Consider the following 20,520-nt stretch of genomic DNA (forward strand, 5'->3'; position numbering starts at 1 on the left):
GTCCCTGATGTTCCGTGTTCCAGTCCTAGCATTGATGTCCTCATCTCCGGCTCTTCGTCCTGCTTCCAGGTTCCTTGCTTGTCTACCTTTCCTGGCTTGTCACTGTCATGGTCCGTGACCAGCCCATGGGGGGCTGTGTAGAGCACCTCATGGCACAAGGCCTGTCTTCATGTCTGCAACGCAAGTCTCTGGAAGACCCTTTTTTTAATTTTTTTGTTTTTGTTTAAACATTTTTATTAAAGCAAACAAGATGTTGTTCTTACATCAATAGCAATGAAACATGGTAAACACTTACAGTCAGCGAAACACAGAGTAGGTCATCAAAATACACATATGTGCTTCAAATTTTTTGTCATATAAGGAATCCCAGCCTCCCACCCCACCCAGCTGGCAACAATGGGTAAAAGGAATTAATGCAAGAGTACAATAATACAATAAATAGGAAAAGAAGTGGCATGTCTAGTGGTAATATGTGATTATCAGAAAATGTAGGCAAATTGCGAATTATGTGAGTTATAGACATAAAGACCTATTATTAGAGCGTGGGATATAGACCTCAGCAAACTAGCAATCCCCGATATCATGGAAGTGTTGATTAAACAGATTGGGTGACACTCTCACTCTTGATCCGCTAACCACTGAGTATAGGTAGCCCAAATGTGAAGAAATGATCGTAATCGGTCATGATGGACAGCCATGAGGCGAGCAAGTTGGTAAGAGCTGTGTACTCTATGCTGAACCTGAGCAAGACTAGGCACAACAGCTTGCTTCCAATGTGCAGCGAGTTTGATTCTTGCAGCAATGAACACTTGTTGTGTAAAGCGCTGTGATTCTTTATTTAGGGTTTCTATGGGTAAATTTAGTAGAACATGCCATGGCTTGACTTCTAATGGGGATTGAATGACAGATGATATCCAAGTAACAATCAATGGCCAATAACATTGTAACTTCTGGCATTGCCACCATATTTATTTTATTTTATTTATTTAAAAATGTTTCTATACCGTTGCTAAGTTAAATACCGTCGCAACGGTTTACATGTAGGCACATATTTAATGTAGGTAAAAGTGTACTGTATATATGATAGTATGTGCCTACGCATCCACATCCTCTCCAGGACTGCTCCAACAGGGAGGGGGCAAATCGATGTAAAGTAACAGGGGAATAATGCCAAATCTTGTAACAGTTTTGCTGTAAGCTGGCTGATATTGAACGCTTATGTGCTGACAAAAAGATAAGGTCCCATTCCGCATTGGCAAATTGATAATCAAAATCAGCAGACCAAGCAATTTGCTGACAAAATAGGCCCATGGATTTACCATTCAAAAGGGCATAGATTTTGGAAATGATGCCCTTCATGTTGTGCGCCTGCATACAAACCTTTTCAAATAGGGAGGCTGACAATCGGAGGAAGTTGTTCCTGGTTGCCTTTCGGACTAAATGATAAAGTTTAGCATAAAGTAGGAAATCTACGACTGGTAAGCGGTAATGAGAACCCATCTCTTCCTGGGACATGAGTGAGCCCTGTAACTGGATGTGCTCAAGACGCATAATGCCAGCAACTAGCCATAAGGAAACCACCCCTGTCTGCGAAGTCCCTGGAAAAAGCGCGTTTTCAAAGAGGTGGGTTAATAGTGTGTGCTGTTCCGTCCCTACTAGAGCTGATTTTCATTGTGAACATACCCTTAAGGTGGTTTCCAGAGCATGGGGGAGATAGGTTATCCCGTGCCATGTGGATTTATGTTGCCATGGTAAAGCCACTAGAGACATAGCCCCAAGTATGTCCTGTTCTAACAAAACCCATTGGGGGACAGCGACAGTTCTGGGTATGACTACTAGCGCTCGTAATTGGGCTGCACCATAATACCAAGAGAGGTTCGGTACATTAAGACCCCCTCTGTTTTTAGATAAGTACAATACGGACCTGGCTACCCTAGGGGGTTTCTTTCGCCAGATAAACCCAAATATGAATTGCTGCCAGTTCTTCAATACAGAGGAGGGGAGGAAAACAGGAATGGTGGTGAAGAAATACAACAACCTGGGAAGAATATTCATTTTGATAATGGCTATACGGCCCAAGACCCTTGTTTTTAATGCCAATGCTCTGAAATCCGAGTTCCGAGTCTTGAATCCTAAGTCTTGAATCCTGAGTCTTGAATCCTGTCCCAGTCTTCGGAGTGCCTTGTGCCTGTTTCCATCCATGCCCAAGACTCTGCCAGAACCTGCTCCGCTTCAGCGAGGTCTGTGAACAGCCATAGGCAGGGTGCGCTGCGATGCAGTACTCACACAGTACTAATGTCTGAATCCTGAATCCTTGCCTGGGACTTCCAAGTTCCTGAATCCTAATCTGAGTCTTCCAAGCATCCTGAGTCTTGTCCGAGTCTTCCAAGCGTCCTGAGTCTTGTCCGAGTCTTCCAAGCATCCTGAATCTTCTAAGTTCCAAATTCCATGTCTCATCTTGTTCCTGCCCTCAGCCTCCGTCTGGCCTCACGCACTCGTCGTTCCCAAGCAGCGGGTCCAGAAGGGCTACCGAGTGGCCGGAGGACTACTCCTGAGACCAGCATTGCGTTACTGGGTCTCACTGGTGCATGCAGGTCCAGTGGAGGGCTGAGCCTGCCTTGTTCTAGTTCCTGACGTTCTTGCCTTGTTTCCAGTCCAGCCTTGTTCCTGCTCCGCCCGTGCCTGTACACACTCACCTCCCACGGTGTGTCTTGGGGCTCCTCCCTGGGTGAGTTTCCTCACTCTAAAGGACATCAAATCTTCACAAGAGTGCACTGTTCTGTTCGTATGTCTCACTCTGCATGTAAAAGTGGCCCCTAACCCCTACACTACTACCTAAACCTCACCTAAAGTTACTAGGTGGACCTCCTATAATAGCATAAATAGCTGCTTGCTATGGTGCTACCTTCAGAGTCTCTCTCTCTCTCATTTTTCTGAAATTCCTCCCCTTTTAAAGATTTGTACTACTCTTCAGTGAGTAGGCAGGTTTGTAGGTCAAATCCGTTTACAGCTCAAACAGAACAGATGTGGCGACAGGTGGTAAGATACATGGGGTATAATGAAGAGGCTCGTCCACCTCTTTCAACAATATACAAAACTCCCAATATTTCAGTATGTACATTCTAAATACAGCAATACCATCCCCAGAAACAAAAATGTAAAAAAAACAAAAACCAGGAACTAACTCCCTTTTGGTAAAACAAAATGTAAAAAAGTGTAAAATCCAAGTCTTAATCATAGGTTCATGAGAAAACAAGGAAAGATGTTAATAAGTGCTAGAACAGCAATACAGAGAGCATACAATCACAAGAATATTTAACCCACGCGAACCGGAAGAGTGAACATATTAGCCAAAATAATAAGAATGAAAATTAAAAAAAAAAACTCCGAAGAGTCGCAGGACCATTAGCCTCTGGTTGAAATCAGCTGCATTCACAGACCATTTTGCTTCCTCTTTACCACATCAGTACAGATGTAGGGCACACTCATTCCATAGTGAAGAACTAGCACAAAATTGTGAAACAGGTTTGAACTCCTCCACCTCTGGCGTCATTTTAGTTCCAAGAGATGATCCGTTTCTTCTTTGCTGTCCCAATGCAAAAACTATGGCCCCCACTCTCCTTGCAGAAAAGAACTGGTGTGACACTGTAATAGGGGCTTGGATAACTCCCTCCACTTCGGGCGCCATCTTAGCTCCAAAAAGCACGATAAGAAGGGCGATATAAATGTCAAAAGAAAGAGAAAAAAAAAACAGCTAATCAAAATCATCGGCAAACCTTCAACTCCGCAGGAAAGGCAGATAAAAGACGAAATCACTGACATCATCGACAGCTGCAAATTCCACAGAAAAGGCAGGCAAAAGAAAAAATCGCCACAATTGTGCCATGTAGGCCTCAGTTTCTTTCTTATCTTTCAAGACCTTTGTAATGCCATTATGCATAATACTAAGCTTAGCAGGGAATTGCAACTGAAAGCGTATTCCCTTTTGATAAAGTGTAGTGCAGTATGGCGAGATTTCTCTTCGTTCCGCAGTGACTTTTCCTGAGAAGTCCGAAAAAAGTAGCACTCTAGATCCCTCATAGGATAGGTCTTTCTTCTTGCGATATGCTGCTATTATGTTAGCTTTGTCAGCATAGTTGAGAATTTTTGCAATTACTGGATGTGGTTTAGGGAAGTCCTCTTTACATGCATCAAGTCTGTGCTCTTTCTATGGGAATCAACTTTCGGTCCCCTAAAAGACCCAGCTGTTCAGGCAACCAATCATCTCACAAACATCTAAGCTTCGGACTTTGAACTGATTCTGGAATACTGATCAGCTGAATAAAGTTCCTTCGAGACCTGTTCTCAAGGTCTTCATTTTTTGCAGAAAGTTGCTCATTAGACTGCAGCAGCTGAGAAACATGAGCTTGTAAATCTGTGAATTGATCTTTCTGTTGTAAGATCCGGGCTCTGCCGCCTGAATCTATGCCTCATTCTGTGAGGCCCTCAAGAAAAGCTTGCATTTTGAAAAGTCGATCCTTTAACACCTCAGTTACTGATTTAGTAACTGATTTCGAGATTTCCAAGGATATTTCCCGAATAATCTCAGGTGGTAATGAGACTTTAGGAGCTGAAGCTTCTGATGGAGATTTGTTCTTGTCAGCCCTGGTTTTCCTGAGCTTGGTAGACATAAGAACATAAGATATTCCATACTGGGTCAGACCAAGGGTCCATTAAGCCCAGTATCCTGTTTCCAACAGTGGCCAATCCAAGTCACAAGTACCTGCAAGTACTCAAACATTAGATAAATCACAAGCTACTATTGCTCATTAATTACCATAATAGCAGTTTTTTTTACCTCTAGGAACTTATCCAAACATTTTTTAAATCCAGTTATACTAATTTCTGTAACCACATCCTCTGGCATTGAATTCCAGAGCTTAACTATGCGCTCAGTGAAAAATAATTTTATTTGTTTTAAATGAGCTACTTACTTCATGGAGTGCCCCTGGTCCTTCTATTATCTGAGAGAGTAAATAACTGATTTACATTAACTTGTTCATGTCCTTTCATTATTTTATAGACTTCTATCATATCCCCACCTCAGTCGTCTCTTCTCCAAACTGAACAGCCCTAACTTCTTTAGCCTTTCCTCATAGGGGAGCCGTTCCATGCCTCTTATCAAGTTGGTCACCCTTCTCTGCACTTTCTCCAGTGCAGCTATATCCTTCTTGAGCTGCGGTGACCAAAATTGCACTCAGTGTTCAAGGTGCGGTCTCACCATGGCGCGATACAGAGGCATTATGACATCCTCCATTTTATTCACCATTCCCTTCCTAATAATTCCTAACATTCTGTTTGCTTTTTTGATCGCCACAGCACACTGAGCCGACAATTTCTATGCATTATCCACTATGACGCCTAGATCTCTTTCCTGGGTGTTAACTCCTTATTTTATTTATTTATTTAAATTTCTTATATACCGGCATTCGCGATGGGAGTCGCATCATGCCGGTTTACAAATAACAAGGTGTGACAACAGAATAAATACTTAATAACTTAAAAACATTAACATGTGATAGAAGAATAAGGTAGCAGTTACAATAAAACAGGGATAAAATGCAACTTGGAATGAAGAGAAGGCAAAAGAGAGATTAACACTGAGATAACAAAAGAATGACCAAGGTAAATAAAACCAAGGTAAATAAAACCTGCCTCATAAAAAAAAAAAAAAAAAGAGAGAACATTATTGAGTTGTCAAAGGTTGTTGATTACCCTGACGGGAGTTCTTAGTTGCTTGAGTTGAGAGTGGGTTCAGTTGGTGTCTGGAAAGGCTTTCAAGAATAGCCAGGTTTTAAGTTTTTAAGGTTTTAAGGTTTTAACTCCTAAGATAAAACCTAACATTGTGTAGCTACAATAAGGGTTATTTTCCCTTGATTGTTGGAGAGGGTGTGGGGAACCATGTGGTGTCACTGCCCTGGGGTGTCCTGGTTTTTGGCAGGAAGTGGTTAAGAAGATTGCTGACATCCTGAGTATTGAGATACAACTGTTACCTAAGTTGGGCTTGCTGGGGGTTTGGCAGGATTCACTAATACAAGTCAAATTCCGGTCATTGGTGAGGGCAGTTACTCTTGGCTGCAAAGTTTACCATTGCGACAACCTGGAACTTCAATCTGGATCCTTCACACTGGAAAGCTCAGGTTAAAGACGTTGCTGACAAGTCTGGTGAGCCTGATGGTGGAAAAGAACTGGGATTTGGCTATTTTACACCCCAGCTGGGATACTTTTCTCCCGTTGCGCAGAAATACTTGTTTCTTCTGCGGATTGGGATAATGTTGAGCTGAGCAGCTGAATGATGACGACATCTTTTTCACTTTGTGGCCGCGAACAGGCCAGCCTGCAGTCGCAGAATTATGAGTCATGGGCTGGAGCGGCCTGGCTAACTGTCGCGGAATGATGACTCATAGGCAGCGGCAACCAATCAGGGACGGCAGAAGCAGCAGGACGGCGGCTGCGACCTGCGGGAGGCGGAAGGATGAGAGCTTGTTCACTGCTCATAGCCAAGCACTTGATAAGAACTAAGAGACTAAAATAAAGCTCAGCCCCGGAGGGTAAGCGGTGCCTTTCCAGCCTGTTCTCTTCCCGGTGTCCCTGTGACATTTTCTAGCAGAAGCAGCAGCGCTGAGTGTGAGGAGCTCCAGGCAGGGGGCTCTGCACAGGGAGCAGGGGAGGTCTTTGATTCGGAATCTCAGAGCCTTCTCGCCCTGAATTCAGCCCTCCTTATGAGCTGCTCTGATTGCTGACTTTTATTTTTTGTCTTCACAAATTTGGCTTTTAAAAAACTGAGCATTAAATTATTAGGATTTAGGGGATTGCCAGATCTGGGAGATGTGATGCCCCTCTTAAAGCGTCAAGAAAGGATCAGAGGGATGGTGGCATGGAAAAGGCCAGAAAGGAAGGTTCAGGGGCAGAGAGGGGATGACTACAGTACATTACATGATTACCAACAAGTAATTCCAACTTGCTAAGGTGCTTTCCCCTTTTTCTTTTTGTTCTCAATAGAAGCAGGATGGCAGGAAAACACTAAATGGCCTATTGAGTGTGCCCATCCACACCAACCATTAAGCCCTACAATCCCTAAGCGATCATCTGAGTTCAGATACTGGCCACAGGGATGGTGAAACAGCCTCCCTGTGGAGGTGGTAGAGATGAGGACAGTATCTGAACTCAGATGATCGCTTAGGGATTGTAGGGCTTAATGGTTGGTGTGGATGGCACACTCAATAGGCCGTTTAGTCTTTTTCTGCCATCCTGATTCTATTGAGAAAAAAAAAGGGGAAAGCACCTTAGCAAGTTATAATTACTTGTTGGTAATCATGTAATGTACTGTAGTCATCCCCTCTCTGTCCCTGAACCTTCCTTTCTGACCTTTTCCATGCCACCATCCCTCTGATCCTTTCTTGACGCTTTAAGAGGGGCATCACATCTCCCAGATCTGGCAATCCCCTAAATCCTAATAATTTAATGCTCAGTTTTTTAAAAGCCAAATTTGTGGAGACAAAAAATAAAAGTATCTGTGTAAAGAAATATTTTGTTAGATTACACCTGAGTCTACATTCTTTCACCCTTATCCCATGTTCCATCATTCTAGAGCCTCCTTTCAGCTGAAAGAGGCTTGCTTACTGTGCTTTCATACCTTAGAGGTATTTTAATTATTTAGATTTATTTATAATTTATTTAAATGCCTCTCATAATCCTTTTATCTTTCCTTTCCTCTAGGGTAATCATGTTTATATTCCCTTATGCTTTAGAACAAATAACACTGATCATTTGAGTAGCCACCATCTAGACTGGCTCCTTTTGACGATGCAATCTACATAAATGTACACAGTATTCCAGATAAGATCTCACCAGGGACTTATACAGAGGCAAGGGTTGTTGAATATGTAACACTTGTGGTAGAGAGAGGATTGGGTCACCCAAAAACACCAGCTTATCATCCGCAAATGCAGCAACAGTAAAACAACTCTGATTATAACGAAATCCTCGGATAGTGGATTTCATAGTGCCAATTTTCGCAATAACGGGTCTAGAGATAAGATATATAGAATTGGGGATAGTGGATATCCCTGTCTGACTCCTCGTTGAATTTTAATGGCCCCCGAAATAGAATCGTTTGCTAATACGTGAGATTCCGGGTTGCGATACCATTGCAGCCATATCCATTGGTGTGGATTCCTGGTTGCGATACCATTGCAGCCATATCCGTTGGTGTGGATTCCGGGTTGCGATACCATTGCAGCCATATCCGTTGGTGTGGATTCCGGGTTGCGATACCATTGCAGCCGTATCCATTGGTGTGGATTCCGGGTTGCGATACCATTGCAGCCGTATCCATTGGTGTGGATTCCTGGTTGCGATACCATTGCAGCCATATCCATTGGTGTGGATTCCGGGTTGCGATACCATTGCAGCCATATCCATTGGTGTGGATTCCTGGTTGCGATACCATTGCAGCCATATCCATTGGTGTGGATTCCGGGTTGCGATACCATTGCAGCCATATCCATTGGTGTGGATGGCACACTCAATGGATATGGCTGCAATGATGGGATCCGAAAAGCCAAACCTGTTAAGTACTGAAAACATGTATTCCCATGTCACCCTGTCAAAGGCTTTCTCGGAATCGAAGCCCGCCACCATCGGCTGCAGGTCCAGATGACGGGAGGTCTCTAACGCCGAAATTAGCCTGATAACATGAGCATTGGCCGTTCTACCCTTTACAGAACTTGCTTGATGGGGAGATATTAGATCCGGTAGCACCACTCCCAACCGCCTTGCCCAGACTCTAGCATAAAGCTTTAGGTCACAATTTAATAACGAGATGGGTCTGTACGCCGCCGCCAGTGAAGGATCCTTCCCTGGTTTTGGCAGGACCGTGATGTAGGCTTGGTTAAATGTATTGGGGAAAGTGTTTCTGCTGCCAGGCAGCATTAAAAAAAATTAACCAGCGCTCCTGTTAAGTGTAGGTTGAGTATCTTGTAATACTCGGCCGTGAGCCCGTCCGGGCCTGGTGATTTGTTACTTTTACTCGATTTTATCACCCCTTGTAGTTCCACTGCAGAGATAGGCCTAGACAAAAAGTCAAGCTGGGAAGCTGATAAACGAGGTAGCACTAAATCTTTAAAAAAATCTTGTTCATCAGCACAACTCCCCTCCCTATCTTCGGTGTAAAGGGACTCATAAAAACTTCTAAGGACTTCACAAATCTCTGAAGTTTTTGTCACCCAAGTCCCAGAAGCTGATTTTAGACCACTTATGAAAGTCTTTTTCCGCTTTATAGCTACTAAGTGGGCCAGGAGCTTACTGGATTTGTTTCCATATCGAAAAAAATAATGGCCAGAAGATTGCAAAGCTCTCTGCGCCCTGAGATGTAAGTGGGCATTCAATTTGTTTAGACAAGTCTGGTATGTAGTTCTGTGTGACAATGAGGGGTCTGCCGCCATGTTCTTTTTAGCCTGCTGCAAACGGGTTTCTAGAGACAGAATAGTTTTATTTAACTGTTTATTTTTCTTTATGGAGTAGGCTATTATTTCACCCCTTAAAACAGCTTTTCCTAGCATGTAGCAGATGGACTCAAAACAAGTGGGTATAGTGTGCTCGTGCTAGCAGTTGGAGACGGATCTGACGTCAGCACGGGTACATATACCCCTGCAGGAAGTGCAGCAATTCAGTAATTTCCGTCTCCAAAGCAGTTTGGAGCTATCTCACGCTCGCTGAGCGTGTTTCCAAATTCTAACAACTAAATTCATAGAAGAAGCCTACCTGAAGACGAGCCCCGCACTCCTGCGGTGATACCATTCGGTCCCTCCCCCAGTTGAGTTTCCCGAGCTGATTTCCGTGATCCCTCGGAGGTAAGAGCCTCGGTCCAGTGGCCGACTCGCAGCAGGGACCTAGCCCCCGAGTGAGAAGGGCTCGGGCGCGATATAGAGGCAGCGGGTGCACTTCCTCGAGCGTGGCGGTGACGGTACTCACCCTCTCCCCCCGCAGCCGGAGACCGCCCGGGTTGCAGCCGGGAAGCGCCGAAGACAAGGTAAGGCGTACATCTTTACTGTGGTCTCCGAGGAAGTGAGGATTAGCGGGGTTTGCCGACGTGGCAGCCCGCCAAGGAGGTCGCCATTTTGCCTGCCTGCTCGCCTTCGCCACCTGGGTGGACGTTGCTAAGCGCACATTGATTGGCGCCCGTTGCTAAGCGCACATTGATAGGATTGATAGGTGCACGCGGATAGGCGTACGTTGTGTTGAAAAGTTCCAAATGCAAAGTTAAAATACAGTTTAAAGAACAACTCTGATTCTACTTTTCATTATTATTCTTTAATGTAAATCATATACTGTGTATAAACAAACTGAGAGCGATACATACAGGAAAAAATAAAACAATATACTTACACTATATTGAATAGCACAGCGCTGGCTTTGGAAGAAAAAAAAACCCCAACCAACCTTCTTTCTGAGCCCTACTGATTATTATATGTTAAACAAGCTAGCAAAGTCAGCAAAGCATCTGGTTTCTGCTTGCATGTTTTCATACCACTAATTTTATTGCTATGTTTGCTTTGTCTCCCCCCTATCTCTCCCTTGCATTCCTTAAAACAGATTGTCTGATTCGTACCCTTCACAAGTCGTCTCCTGCTTCATCCTGTGTCTTTGTTGATTCTTCTTGTTATCTATGAGGTCATACTTGCAAGAGTTGTTTATAACTCTTTCCTGCAGAGTCTGGCATTCAATGTGTCTGGTGTTAGCTGGTCTTTTATTTTTTTTTTCTTTAGCAGAAATACCATCAGTATATTCAGTAATGGTGGAAAAGCCGGGGATGGAACCCGGGCATAATCAGCAAATCCTCCCTTGAGCCAGAAAAAGGCTGCTGGCTCACGCTGGCATCCAATTCTTCACACAGGGGACTAGCAAAGAGGTGAGGGCCGTTCTTCACAATCTGGGGAAAAATCTTTCCTTGACACCTCCCTTTTTAACTATTTTTACTTTCCTCAGCCCTTCTATCTCCTACATGATTTGTGGTATGCATGATGCGAGCAGTGTCCAGGTTAATATTGCTATAGGCTATCATACTGTTCTTGATAAACTTAGGTCGAAACCATCTCTGTACAGAAAAAATCAAACTAGGTATACATTGTACAAAACAGCCTACACTAACCAGAATGATCAGAAAGGTTAAGATATATTGACAAGTTGTTCTAATCCATCCAATCGGGAATATGGACCATATATTGTCCCACATATTGGACCAAGAATGAATTTTAATATCTTGTGCATACTTATGTAATTGGACAATTTGATTTTCAATGGCCCATGAGTTATCAGTAATATTAAAACAACACATGTCAGGCATAATCTCACAACCAAATCGATGCTGCAATAATAAAAAATCAATAGCACCACGATTGCTAATGATAGCATTGCGGAGGGTAGCTTGTTCTTGGTTCAATAATGCTAAAGCCTTAGAAGTAGTATTAATAGATTTTACCAATGCACAAGCGAGTTTTATGACCTCTATATCAGCATGCATAGCCAAAGCAGGTACACTGATCAAAGTTAATGCTAATGCTAGTGATTCTTGCTTACTAAATAATGAAACATTTCCATCACATGTGGGTTCTAATGAAGATAAGTCACGTGTCTGACGATGCCTGGAATCCAATTCTTTGGGTTTCTGGGGCAATACAGGCACAAGCCTACTGAGACAACAAGTGCACTCACTAATATTGGCAGGAATATAATTGAATGTAGTAGCCCCACAGGTAAAGAACCATCCTATGGGTAAAATAATGTGAGCATAGTTAAAACTGACATTAGTATAGTGACTGCAGTTCCAATTTCCCTCAGGGAGTTCCCGGCATTTACCGGCACCTCGTTTAGTACAATTTACGACACGAGCACAAGTGTCATTATGGGGTCTCGCTACATACGGGGTATGAAATTCCAAGGCATCTGCAGGCAAGCGTTTTGTTGTTCGACCCCAAAATGGGAGAGAGGTGTATTGCCAAGTAATAGTAATAAGTGGCAACTGAGTATCATTTGCAATATCATTCGGGACCTTACACACTGGGATAAGACAAGACCCCAACATTGTATGTAGATCTAAACTATACGTCAAACAAAAGGAAGTGACATTTGTAATATTGGCTAAACGCAGCCACAGATTGTGTTGAAAACGTGTAGGAAGTGAATCAGATTCTATATCAAAAATACTGGATGCTGAAGAGTTCAATTCCCCCCATAGTCCCAGACAAAGGATAACAGTCCAAACAAGTGTAGCCAAGTTGGGCATGACGTTATGGACTGGGTCTGTAGGAGTGAATATCTGACAAGTGTACCCAGGTGGAATGTTCTGTTAAACGAGCAGCAGTTGGCTCAGCCCTGTGATAGTGAATGGACCAACGTAGATCGGATCCTTCCAAGTCTTGTGTGTATAATTCTTTCTCAGCACTTGATCACCTACAGAAAAAGAAGCACACAACGTCTTTTTAGGGGCTTTCAATGATTCAGCCTGTACCAGGTCTGCTGCCATTGCCATTAGGGGTTGCACCTTTTTACAATACTCCACTTGGGTATCAGTTTGTTTTACTTTCATCGGATTCATAATCCGTCCTGTCTGTAATTGGAATGGAGTAATTTTATGAATGGTACCTGGTGTGTTTCGTATAATCATTAAGGCTAATGGTAGTACGTCCAACCAGGTATATAATTTGTTTGTCTTATTTTTATTCAATGCTGTAAGCAATACTCTTAGTTTTGTTTTCAATATTCCATTGTAGCGTTCTACCAAACCATTTGAGGTTGGCTTATAAACAGACACACATCGGTGGATAATATTACAGATTTCTTGTAATTCAGTCATAATTTGGTTATTAAAGTGTGTGCCGTTATCGGATACAATTTTGATTGGGCAGCCATGAGTAGGCAAAATTCTATGCAAAAAGGTATCAATGACAACATGAGCTGTCTCTTTTGTACATGGGAAAGCTTCTATCCAATGTGAAAAGCTATCCACCCATACCAATACATACCGTTTTCCTTTAATTGCTTCAAGCATATCAGTGTAATCAATGTGCCATTCCAAACCTGGTCCCTGGGGAATAGGCAAGCTGCCAGGACTCACAGCTGGGCCTCGACGAGCTATATGAGTAGAACAAACTAGACAGTTATGAATTACCTGTACAGCTAAAGCATATAGATTTTGGTTCCAGTGATTACTTTGTATACCAGCTAATAAAGCAGTGGCAGACAAATGCATGGTTGCATGCCACGCGCAGAAATATCGCAACACTTCTGATGTAGTCAAACATTTTTTTCCATTAGGATGCAGCCATTCTTTACCTTTTTGGTAGCACCCAATTGTTATCCATTTTTGTAATTCCTCCCCACTGGGTTGCTCATGGAATTCATCCAGTGGCATTGGATATGGGGTATGACTCAGTTCTGAACTGAATCGTGTTTGCATGGCCATTAAGTACACGGTAAGGATTTCTGTAGCGGCTTTATCTGCTAATTCATTGCCCTTTGCTTCAAAGCTCATGTTCCCTGTATGTGCTGGTGTCCACACTATAGCAGTTTGAGAACCAACACCTTCTCTTTGTGATAACAAGTTAAGTATTTGTTGCCAATTATGAATGTGTTGTAAGGGTTGCCCTGCAGCAGTTATCATTCCCCTTCTTTTCCATTTTAATAAATGATATTGTAAGGAACTAACTACATAAGAACTGTCAGTGTAAATTGTACAATCTCTATCATTGTCTGTGGATTTTAGGGCTGCTATCACAGCCAAAAGTTCAGCTTCCTGTGCTGTGACACCGCTTTGTGTATGATACTGTAATTTGGAAATTATATTTAAGTCCGGCGTCACTTGTACTGCAGCAAATGCTGCCTTTTGATCCCTTTGAGCCCCGTCTGTAAACCAGATTAGCCCCCCCTCTAGAGGGTCAAATTGTGTCAGTAAAAGTTCCGGGATGTCTTTTCTTTCAATTTGCTGTTGCACATTATTGGGAAAGAAACGGTCTAATAATTTATTCTGAGCTTTTGTAAGAGGTGCTGTTACAATATCTTGGCCATTCAGTACTGCTTGATATTTACCAAATCTATTTCCTGTTAATGCTGCTTGACTAGTCGATAACAGATAATGTATGGAATGAACGCAGTGTAATATTAACGAGCTGTATGGCATGACAGCCCGCCATTTACCAACTGCTGCGACAATGGCTGTTAACAACTTTGGGATCTCAGGTAGGGCCATTTCCACTGGGCTATAAGAGCCAGAGAGAAACGCTACTGCTTGTTTCGGTGTATCTTCCTGATTTATAAAAGCAGCCCATGTATGTCCCATGTCTCGGACCCAAATATGTACTTTCAACCGGGGGTCTACCGTACCTAAAGGTTCAGCTTGTAACAGTGTCTGTAATACTTCTCGTATAATCATTTCATCATTTTCAGTCAAAGTCACCTGCGCATTAGAGCTGGTACCAGCCGGTACCTGTAGGTGCCTCAGTAGAGGTGAAATGCATGCAGAATATCCCGGTATCCATTGTCTACAGTAGTTAAATGTTCCCAACAAACCGCGTAATTGTTTTAAATTGTGGGGAAACTCTTGTTTCTGCAGTTCTAACAGCAAATCTTTTGTTATATGTTTAGTAGTTGAGGATATTATTTGGCCCAAGAAATCAACTTGAGTCTTGGCTAATACACATTTACGTCGATTACACTTATATCCAGCTTCACCCAATGCTTGTAACAATTTATATGTCCATTCCCAACATTCTGCCTTATTGTCAGCTGAAAGCAATATATCATCAACATATGTGAACAGGGATACCGATTTTGGTAATTTACTCCTAAACTGCTCTAGATCCTTGTTTAACTGTTTTGAAAAAACGGTTGGGCTATCCGTAAACCCTTGGGGCATTCGTTTCCATCGATATGCCTTTGTGCCTAATACAAAAGACGTTAAATCACGGGAAGCTTCATGCAATGGAATTGCAAAGAATGCGTTAGATAAATCAATGACAGAATTAAATTTGTATATCGGCTGAGTTTGTAACAACGTCAAAGGATTAGCACAAACTGGATATTGTGGGATCACAATATCATTCAAAGCACGCAAGTCATGAACAATTCTAACATCATTTTCTCCTTTTGGCACAGGGAACAAAGGAGTATTAAAGGGTGACTGTGATTCCTCAATAATACCATGCTTTAATAGTTGTGCAATGTGTTTTAAAGTAGGTTTCATTAATTTGTCCTTCACGGGATAAGAGCTTACTTTCGGCCCCGGCTCATATGGCATTGTCTTAATACGATAAGCCGGAGCTGACTTTGCCCTACCATAAGGAGCCTCGTCCGTGCTCCATAAATCTAAAGGTAACTGATCCCATTTCCACTCATCTGGGATTTCACTCTCCTTTCCGCTCCCCATTGCCGTTACTAATGAGAGAAGGCTTTTAGGCTCTGGAATTTTAAATGTTAAAGTTAATCCGAATTGGGTCAGTAAATCTCGTCCTAATAAATTTACAGGGCAATGCTCAGCAATTAAAAATTTAACGGCTGCTTTCCGTTTACCTAATGTAGTTTCAATTATCACTGGGGTTAATTCAGTTAAATGTTTCTCACTAGGCTTTCCATCAAAGCCAATAGTCGTATTGGTTTCTAGGGATTTTTTCACAGCATGTGGCTTTACACAGATAACAGATGAAGTGGCACCCGTATCAATTAAAAATTGCATTGGAATTTGTTGAGGACCTACTAACAATTGAACAAATGGTTCTGAGGTTTGTAAGAACACAGTATCTCCCTGTATAAGCCCTTCATTCCCTACAATTTGTCAGTAATTACCTTGGTCCCACACAGGGAATTGTGAGGGCTGTTGGCCAGATTGCATCTGGTCTGGCGCCGGGGGCGGTGGCGGAGGTGGCAATGTCTGCGGTGGGAATGCCTGCACTGACTGTTGTGCGTTACCCTGTGCTCCTGGAAATCTGCATTCGGCTGCATAATGACCAACGGACTGACAGTTCCAGCACTGCACATGAGCTCTTCTATCTGGAGACGGTCTGCTCAGAGTCCCTCGTGCAAAACCTCTGCCGCCCCCTCTTCCCCTTCTCACCCGTCTGCCACGGGGAATATATGAGGGGTAACCCCCTTGATACGTTCCGGCAGGCATAAACTGTGGTGGACCTTGCATGATATAACAATCCTGGACATGAGAGCCTTGTGGGCCGTCCTTAACCTGAATTGCCTGAGCTTTAGAATTTTTCTTTTCTAAATCTGCTATCTGTAATGTCATGAGCTTATTGGACATCTTTATTTGCTCTTTATTAGAAGCTCCAATCATTTTCACGTGTATTGAGGAAAAGTGTAGAAGCATGGCTCTGACCTCTGGCCACGGCTTAGTTGATAATGCTACCACAGTATTCAAATTATTCTGCATATTGGTTGGTAAAGTAGCATAAAATAAATGCAGAAACACAGGAATATTTGGCTGTATATCAGCATCCTGTCCAGTCTGTGCCTTATACATATCCATACATTTAGTTAAATGTCCCGAGAAATCTTTGGACACATCCCATTTAAATGCCGTAATAGCAGTAAAGTCAATGGTTGTGGGATATAGGATATTTAAAGCATTAGCTAAATCAATTCTGTCTTGCCCTTGAAAGGGAAGACCATCAGCGGTGTGTGTCGTTAATCTGGGTCTAGCACTTACAACCGCTAATTGTTGTAAATTAATCCCACAGGCTGCGCATAATGCTTTAAAATCCCCTATTGCCAATTGTGTTCCAGCTGTGTTTGTATCAAGCGCTTCTAGCCACAACCGGGCTCCTTTATGTATGCTGGGCAGTTTTTGAACAATTGCACTAACATCAGTAGGAGTATATGGTTTATATGTGGCTACAGGCTGATTTTGAGCATCAGATCGTAGAAAAACCGGGCACTGATGGCTTGCCGCCCTCGTGCCAAAACCGGGCTTTTTATGATAAGCTTTAAAATACTGTTGCCAAACTTTACAACCCTGTATCATGTAGTCATAATCCCGTGTTTTCTCACAATGTAATTCTATCAGTGCACACAACGCTTCAAGTTCACTCTCGGACTGTGGACCTTTCTCAGGGCAGGGGATCTCTTCCACCTCTGCGTCTGTCAATGCTTTCACCACCTTGTCCCACCATGGGACACCAAATTCTTCTTCCTTATTTTCTAGTAGCCTGCTATATATCCATTGCGTCACCACTCCTTCACCCTTACTGTCTGCGACTTCCTTACTCGGTAATTCTACTGAACGAATCACCTTACAATATTCACTATCAGCCGACGCTTCAGATAATTGTACTACCCCATTAATGGCGAAATCATGTCCCGCAGCTCCCCCACTTTCCAAATGTCTGATCCTTTGTTTCAACTCACCTATACTAGGGTAAATGGCGTTCTCTGCTGCCCCTTCGAGCGCTCCCCGCAAAGGCCCATACCCCGCAGGGACTGGGATCAGGGGCTCAGGTGCAGCTTTTGGTTGTTTGGGTGGATGTTTCTCCACATTTGGCTTTTTAAATACCACACACGTAGTCACATATGGAGGAGGTTCACTTTTAATCTCAGTAATAATTTTATTTCGTGCTTTTATTTCCACATCTACATGGTAGAGATCTCCAGTGACGGAGAACAAGTTCCATACATGTAAGTGTTTTTTTAGACTGTCTTTCTTTTTTTTATCGTTTAGGAATTTAAGTAATGGAGCTAACTGGCTTACTTCCAATGACCCTTCCCTCGGCCAGGAGAGAAAGGAGTCTTTCAATGAATATTTCAGCCATTTTTCATTAATCTTATTTATCAAATCTTTATTGTGTGGAAATAAATTAATAACATGTTGGACAGCCGTGCATGCATCAGCACTATCAACATATAAGGTATGCAGCGTGCTAGACTGTCCTATTTGGTCTGTTGCCATAACAGAACCCCGTCTACGTTTCCTACGCACTAGTAACTGGATATAGTAACAAATGCAAAATAGACACACAAAATATATACACGCTAATAGCAAACCAGACAATATATACACGAAAAACAACAAATGCTGCAGCGTTAAAACCTTTGGCGCCTCTTTTCTCAAAACTATCACCACAATTCACCCAGGACTCAGGCTCTGCTGAGAACGTGAATCTAAAACAATCACCGTGATTCACACAGGACTCAGCCTCTGAGAACGTGAATCTAACTCTTCAGGTGCACCTTTTAGCAAGATTCACACAGGACTTTTGGCTTTAAACTGATTACTCCCGGGCCACGGCTGATCATTCCGAGCCCTGGGGAATCACCAAAGAACGTGAATCTTCTACTCTTCACTAGAAACAATCAGAGTCGCTCCTGCAAACACATGCGAATGCCCACATTCTCCACCAATTTGTTGAAAAGTTCCAAATGCAAAGTTAAAATACCATTTAAAGAACAACTCTGATTCTACTTTTCATTATTATTCTTTAATGTAAATCATATACTGTGTATAAACAAACTGAGAGCGATACATACAGGAAAAAATAAAACAATATACTTACACTATATTGAATAGCACAGCGCTGGCTTTGGAAGAAAAAAAAACCCCAACCAACCTTCTTTCTGAGCCCTACTGATTATTATATGTTAAACAAGCTAGCAAAGTCAGCAAAGCATCTGGTTTCTGCTTGCATGTTTTCATACCACTAATTTTATTGCTATGTTTGCTTTCTCTCTCCCTTATCTCTCGCTGGCATTCCTTAAAACAGATTGTCTGATTCGTACCCTTCACAAGTCGTCTCCTGCTTCATCCTGTGTCTTTGTTGATTCTTCTTGTTATCTATGAGGTCATACTTGCAAGAGTTGTTTATAACTCTTTCCTGCAGAGTCTGGCATTCAATGTGTCTGGTGTTAGCTGGTCTTTTATTTTTTTTTTCTTTAGCAGAAATACCATCAGTATATTCAGTAATGGTGGAAAAGCCGGGGATGGAACCCGGGCATAATCAGCAGTTGCTAAGCGCACGCTGATAGACGCACACGGATAGGTGTACGTTGCTAAGCGCACGCGGATAGGCGCAGGCGGATAGGCGCCCGTTCATAGGCGCCCGTTCATAGCATAAGCGCACGTCCATAGAAGCCTGTTGATAGGCGCACGTTCATAGGCGCACGTTCATAAGATGCCCATTCTTAGGCGCATGTTGCTAAGCGCATGTTGAGAAGCGCGCATTCATAGGCGCCCGTTGATACGCGCATGTGGACAAGCGCACGTTGATAAGCGCATGTGCATAAGCGCATATTAGTAGGCGGCACATATTACAAGGCGCATACTCCGGCTGGAAGGAAATAACAGACGAAATGGAGCGTAAGAGAGCCCATGCGTCCGCAGAGCCGACACCTCCAGAATCAGGCATAAGAGCTCTAAGCCTCTGCTCAGCATGCAACCTCAGAGCCACACTGAGCAAGGATGCAGACTCCCTATGTGCCCAATGTGAGGAGGCCCTGGGAGTTCCAGGCCAGGACCGGTCCCAGCCCGGACTTAGCAGGCCGTGGTGAACAGCCAGGGAACCCGAGAGACCTGGTGCCCCTAAGGCCAGATCCGGCTTCGCTTTCCTGGGTGGAACTATTCAAGGGGATTCACGCCTTTGTCCAGATGCAGTCTGATCCTCGACTGGGTCCTTCTGTACCAGGCGATCTGGCCCCTGGACCCTCAAGACCTAGGCATGGTCACTCGCCACCCGGAAGCCCCACTTATGGGGATTCGGATTGTTCCGAGGAAGACGAGGAGCCCTCCGAGGAGGGAGAACTTCCCTCTGAGATAGAACCATATCGGACCATGAGACGCTTCTTTCGGAAGGAGGATCTCCCAGGCCTGGTCTCTCAATGCCTGTCAGAACTGGCTATTCCGGGCCAGGACACCCCAGGGGAACCTAGAATGAACCACCTGCTAGAGGGCCTGCGCCAATCGGCTCACCATTTTCCCCTCCTACAAGCAGCACAGAGGGGAGTTTCTCACATCCCTAGATCTGTCGGAAGCCTACTTGCATTTCCCAATCCATCGGGATCACCAGCGCTATTTACGCTTCAAAGTCCTGAGCCAACACTTCCAGTTCCGAGCTTTACCCTTCGGGTTAGCTACCGCGCCGCAGATCTTTACCAAGGTCATAGTAGTAGTGGCGGCGGCACTCAGGAAGGAAGGAATTCTCGTCCATCCCTACCTGGATGATTGGCTGATCAGGGCAAAGTCACCAGAGGAGAGCCACCGGGCAACCAACAGAGTTATATCTGGGTAGTCAACACAAACAAGAGTTCCCTACAGCCTTCCCAGTCGCTGGAATACCTAGGAGTTCAATTCGACACCCAGGAAGACAAGGTCAGCCTGACCTCCAAGAGGAGATCAAAACTCCGGAATCGTCTGCAGGCCTTTCTGGGGCTGCTATTCATATTCCATTAGTACTGCATAATCATGGTTTGGAATCTTTAAATCAATTATTTCTA

The 20,520-nt window shown here is 43.5% G+C and overlaps 1 protein-coding gene across 1 annotated transcript in view; it reads left to right on the forward strand.

Annotated features, from left to right (window-relative positions):
• The first annotated feature begins 683 nt into the window (after positions 1–683).
• LOC115083156 (zinc finger protein 879-like) overlaps positions 684–20,520 on the forward strand; it is a 124,178-nt gene continuing 104,341 nt past the window's right edge. Inside the window, exon 1 of the mRNA XM_029586964.1 lies at positions 684–713. Coding sequence (XP_029442824.1) covers positions 684–713 — 30 coding nt within the window. The remainder of the gene's footprint in view (positions 714–20,520) is intronic.

Source organism: Rhinatrema bivittatum, chromosome 2 (assembly GCF_901001135.1).
Source record: "Rhinatrema bivittatum chromosome 2, aRhiBiv1.1, whole genome shotgun sequence".
Taxonomy (NCBI): domain Eukaryota; kingdom Metazoa; phylum Chordata; class Amphibia; order Gymnophiona; family Rhinatrematidae; genus Rhinatrema; species Rhinatrema bivittatum.